The 5,319-nt window shown below is 51.2% G+C and overlaps 1 protein-coding gene across 1 annotated transcript; it reads right to left on the bottom strand.

Moving 5' to 3' along the window:
• Positions 1-27: 27 nt before the first annotated feature.
• Positions 28-4,712, bottom strand: nudt4b (nudix (nucleoside diphosphate linked moiety X)-type motif 4b). Its single transcript, XM_068755066.1, has 5 exons — positions 4,401-4,712; positions 1,551-1,661; positions 938-982; positions 616-703; positions 28-353 (listed from the first exon to the last, which is right to left on the bottom strand). Exons 1-5 carry the CDS (start codon positions 4,494-4,496, stop codon positions 139-141), a joined length of 555 nt encoding a protein of 184 aa, XP_068611167.1. The 5' UTR covers positions 4,497-4,712; the 3' UTR covers positions 28-138.
• Between the last annotated feature and the right edge of the window lie 607 nt (positions 4,713-5,319).

Raw genomic sequence — 5,319 nt, 5'->3', positions numbered from 1 at the left:
CCGGCCGCGGCCTCGGTGCGTCCCGTCCCTCCAAGGGTAGAATTTACACACGTACGGGCGAGTCTTTAGATTCATGCGAGACTGTACAGACTTTCAGTAAACCGTCCAAGTCGGACAAGAGGACGTCTGGATGCAGTCCTATCTGCAGGAGGTGCCCAGTGCGGTGCCCGTCGAGGGGGTGGCGGCGGTGGCGCTGTAATGGGGGTAGTTGTCGTTGGGCGGGGGGAGGATGGAGTTCCCGTTGGTCGGGGAGCAGCTGAGCTGGAGCCTCCTCAGGTACTCGGCGTGGACGGGTTTGTGGCTCTGCAGCACTTTGATGGCTTCGTCCACGGTGAACCATTCCCGCTTGCGGCCTGCAGGGGGAGACAAAGCACAACCTATGAATTTAAAAAAAGGAAGCGTTCTGATTTAAAGCATGCAGCAGGGCTGTGAACAGATAACAGCTACAGGATGCTCCACACTGAGAACACGAGGCTGATTCCGGCAGCCAAGAAGCCCCGCAGCACCGGCGGCCCGGATTTATAGGTGGCGATGTCACCGCCTGCAGGCGAGACGCCGTCCACCACGGAAATAACAACGCCGGGTTTATTGAAACACGCACAAGGGAAGCCGTACCTATGGTAACGGCATCCTCCCAGGCCTCCAGCGTTTCCGTGACGGTCAACACGTACACGTACGTCCGGTGTTTCCGATCCTGGTTTTGCTTTGGGAATCGAAAAAAAGGAGAGAAAGCTGAATTTGTATTTTTTGTGAAACGTATCCAGAAAATGCACACAAACAGTTTCTGATATCTGGTCCAGTTTAGTGCCGAGAAAAGCGGGGGGGTGGGGGGGTGGGGGGTGGGGGTACTTCTCACAGTAATTTGAGCATCTTTTGCTTCGCTTTTATCGCGCGTCTGCAAAACAGGATAAAATCAGTGAATCAGACGAGAGCTTACCTCGAACACGCCAAGCAAACGTCCGAGCTTCCCCTTCACACCGGCCTGAGGAATGAAAGGAGCATCATATCAGAAAAAAAGTATACATTTTCCTTTCTGTGCAATTAAAAAAAAATTGTGTCCTTTCAAAACAGTCTTAATTCAGATGTGCTCGAGGGGAATCAGATTACTGTGAAGACGTGTGACATCGTCCCCCCGGCTCAACATATTTCACAAGTGTCACCCTGTCCCCATGCCTGGCTCAGGGGGGGTCCGAGAGTGCTTAAGAATCCAGCGAGGAGCCACGTTTAGACCGCTGGTGTCAGTGAGCACACCAGGGAGGGAACCTCCAGAATAGCAGCAGACACCTCCGTCATCCGGACGCCGACGGCGAGCCCCGCCGTAAATCTCAACCCGGGCATTAGCAAAGCAGTAACACTGAGAGCCATGGAAACCAACCAACCCACCAACCCCCCCCCCCAAAAAAAAGGCCTTTGAACAAAACACAACAGCAAAATGACTGGAGGTCGTTTGTTTATCTGGAATCTGCTCGGTTTCTCCCCGTTTGGGCCGAGACTCGTGAGATCAACAGAATATTTTTTTTTTTTTTTTTTTTAAATTAGGTTCCGGTCACCTCCTCAAACACTTCTCGCATCGCGGCACCACACGGCTCCTCTTCCGGCTCCATCCCGCCTCCGGGAACGATCCACTGGTCCGGGTGCCGGCTGCTGCTGACCAGAAGCACCTACAAAATAAAAGAGGGAATATAAATACCGTAAAAATATAAAATACCAGGATCCCCTCTCAACCGCGCTGATAATTATTTCACTTCTTTTTTTTTAGGCTTGAACATGAGCTGCGACCTCTGACCTTTGAGTCACTCGGGATTCACGGGTTCTTCCGAGGGAATGAAGACGCGGAACTGATGGCTTGTAAATGAAAATACGATCACTGACCAAAATAATTTTTAATGTTATCCAATCCAGCGATGAAGCTCAATTTAAGCAAAGCATGTATCCGTCTATGCCCCCCCCCCCCCCCCCACCCCCCACCCTCGAGCGTCCTGGCTGGATTGAATTACACTCCGGCCGCAGTGTCCATCGATATGCACGGATCGGATGAGCCTGCGTCTGCAGTTCCGGCTCGCGTCCGTGCAGCAACCACAACGGGCACATTTGCACCTGCTGCAGGAGGCGGGACAATTCATTCTCCGGCGCCGTCTAACCCGTCGGCTGTGAAATCGCATGAATCCAAGAGACCAACGTGCAAGCGAGCAGCTTGCAGGACATGCGGCGAGGACCGCCTCCGCCACCACCCCCCCCCCGACCGCCATATCCGGTAATTCCGGATATCCACGCTCCGGGCGGACCCAGGAACGTGGAGCATATTGGAAGCAACGTGTAATTAAAGAACGACTCTTCACATGCCGCTGAGATGAATGCGGTGACACGTTGGTGATTGGGAGCAGCGGAGGTCCTGGGAATGAGTCGCCTTCCGCAAAGGTCTGGGCGGGGGGGGGGGGGGGAGCATTGGAAAATCAAATAAGTGCAGGGAATTTTGAGCTCAAAACTCCCTCTCATATTTGGAAACAGGATGGCAGCAGTTCATCCCGGTGGATAGAGATGAAAATGGAGGACAGCGCCAGAAGAGCTCGCTTCTCTGGAGCAAATCTTGGTCTTCGGATTATTTCTGCAGCAGGAGGAAGATGTTGTGACGGATCAATCGTCCAACGACGCGTCTGAGCGTCTGCAGCATCCAATCAGATTAGCTTTAAACGAAACCTGTAAAAGTCATGGCGGACTCATTTACTAATCACGCACCATTACGACGTCATCTAATTACAGACCAACCCACGTTAATCTCCGTCATCAATCTCACGCTTCCCCGACTGGGAGAGGAAGTCGCCCCCCCGCCCACCCCCACCCCACCCCACCCCACACACCAGAGTCGGAAATAATCATACGTGTAGCCAACTGTTTGGGGAAATCAAAGGTGGTGCAAACCCCATTAGCTTCTTAGGAATGAGAGACGTGCCAGCAGGGGGGGGGGGCACCGAATCGGTTCCCTGCCTTCCGGCGGTGGCGTCTCCCTCCCTGCATGAGCGGACATGCCCGTCAAAGCCTGAGAGTCTGTTCCACAACAAGTTGCACAAGCAGCAGTGGAGAGTGTGTGTGTGTGTGTGCGCGTGCGTACCCGTGTGTGTGTGTGCGTGCGTGTTTACGAATTCATCTGAGAATCTCTCGTGTCATAAGTAAAGACATGAATATTTCATATTGGATGACAGAACTCTGACATCATGATTATATAACAAGCGCATGTTTGAGCGAGATGCCGCGAACCTCGAGGACGCGTTTGCCGTGCCGGCCGGCCGGCCCCGGAGGGCTCAGGCGGACCCTGTGTCTCCAATATGGGCAAGAATAGAAAATAGAAAGACATTTAAACTAGCAAGCACCAAAGTAAGAGAAAGGATATAAATGTTTGTCTAGATCCATTTCATGTCTCTCGTAAAGATTCTTCGCACGTTTCTCAGTCCGCTCAGGGCTTCGGACTCCCGTTGACGAGCCCTGCTTGTTGTTTATTTGTTCAGGTGACTAGTTATCCTACTGTTTGATCTATCCTCGTGACATCTGCATGTTGCATGTGAAACAGTGCAATGGATGCTACATTAGCCCGTGTTGCATTCACAACTGTAGGAAATTTAAATAGGATATATAAATATGTAAAACAAATATGTAAAACAACAAGAAAATCGACAGTAATCTCCTAATAGTGACCAAAGAATGTGTTTCATGTCGTCACCATGACTTTAAAACAATAATATTGTACGTCTCTCAGTCTCAGTCCGTAGCATCAACACGGTTCCCTTTAAATCCCCAAACCACGCAAACGCGCCGCAGCTGCGCGCGAGGCCGGCGGGATGCAGCGCAATCATGAATGGCCGCTGCCTGGTCATGGACGCTTCCGGTATTAATTATGGCGTCGTGACGCGACGTGAAGTTTGATAAATAATGGCTGACACGTCCGTAGCCAATACAAGCAGATATTGAACCCGTTATTAAAAAACGCGAGCTCCTTCAAGTTAGCGTGAAGTAAACAGGAAGTTCAAATAAATTCCCTTCACAATAAGATCGCGATCCAGATTAATGATATTTATCATTGGGTTCCTCGCCCTAAATTTTACTTTGAAAGTCAAAAGCGGTATTTTATTTTAAAGCGAGCGTGAAAACAGCGTTCCCCCCCCCCCCCCTCCCTCTTCTTCTACGTGCTCCTCAAACTAGCCTGAACTGGATGGCCCGGGGCGCATCAGTAGCAGCAACGGAAACTCGAGCCAAAAACATTGAGATGCACGGCAACAAGCCACACATCACCCCCCCCCCCCCCCGAACACCGAATAACAGCATTCATTCAATCCACGGCCACCCATGCGTGGTTTGAATGACCGGCTGAAGACAGGCCACACGTCATGCGTGATTCACGCTCCTACCTCTTCTTCTCGCTCATTCTTGAAACACAGACACGCCGCTCGTTTCTTGAAGCCCTCGCAGTCGTACGTTCTGGTCTGGTTCGGCTTGAGCTTCATCGTCGGTTTTAATCGGCTTTCCACAAAAAAAAAAAAACCCGGTCTCAACGGTCGGACGGGGCGGATTGTCCCAAAACGAATCAACAGCACGGCCGCCGCATCGCCGTTATCCGCGGTCCGCGAAAACAAACGCAGCCGGCCGGAGTCGACCGGATCCCAGAACGGAGAGGAGATGAATGGAAGTGGAGGATCCCGGTGCTGCGCGTGATTTTCCAGTCAGCGGTGCGTGTGCGCGTCCAGCCCCGCACGCAGAGGTCTTATGTAGACTGACACAGCGCGGCCCTCCCCTGGAGCCATTTGCGCATGGCCGCTGACTCAGTACAATGAAACAGAGCAGAAAGGAGCCTCATTGGCTGGGCTAGTCTCAGTGGGCGGAGCTAGACCTCCGGTCAAAACAGAGAATCAACGAGGCGAGTTCGAACCCCGTGCCAGGCCGGTGTTGTTGATGCGTCATTTGACACCTGCAGTAACTCCTGAGGACTTTTCTTCTTCTTCTGTTTTTTTGTTGTGGTGACCAAAACAAAAGAAATATACTGACAAAAGAAAATCACTTTATTTCAAAATATATACATAATTTACAATACATAACTTGGGACAAAATGTCATTTACAAGAATGCCATGGCGAGGGGGGGGGGGGGGGGGCGGACGTCATTGAAAACCTGCAGGGCCGGTTGAGTGAGCAAACACAGGGGAACACACATGCACAGCCATGCGTCTTAAAAGCTTTGCTGTATAAAATCTATATTTTAAACACATAGTGCAGCTGTTGGTATTACAGCGACAGATTGAAAATCTGTTTTCTAAAAATGTAACTTAATGCAT

Source organism: Brachionichthys hirsutus, chromosome 22 (genome assembly GCF_040956055.1).
Source record: "Brachionichthys hirsutus isolate HB-005 chromosome 22, CSIRO-AGI_Bhir_v1, whole genome shotgun sequence".
In the NCBI taxonomy this organism is placed as follows: Eukaryota; Metazoa; Chordata; class Actinopteri; order Lophiiformes; family Brachionichthyidae; genus Brachionichthys; species Brachionichthys hirsutus.
Note: the sequence above shows the minus strand (reverse complement) of the source record. Positions and strands in the feature narration are given on the sequence as shown.

Coding starts and splice junctions, on each gene's coding strand:
- nudt4b (XM_068755066.1), bottom strand. CDS start 4,496: ATGAAGCTCAAGCCGAACCAGACCAGAACGTACGACTGCGAGGGCTTC. Junction 704..937: donor GTTTGCTTGGCGTGTTCGAG/GTAAGCTCTCGT, acceptor CGATTCCCAAAG/CAAAACCAGGATCGGAAACA. Junction 354..615: donor GGAGGATGCCGTTACCATAG/GTACGGCTTCCC, acceptor CTCCCCCTGCAG/GCCGCAAGCGGGAATGGTTC.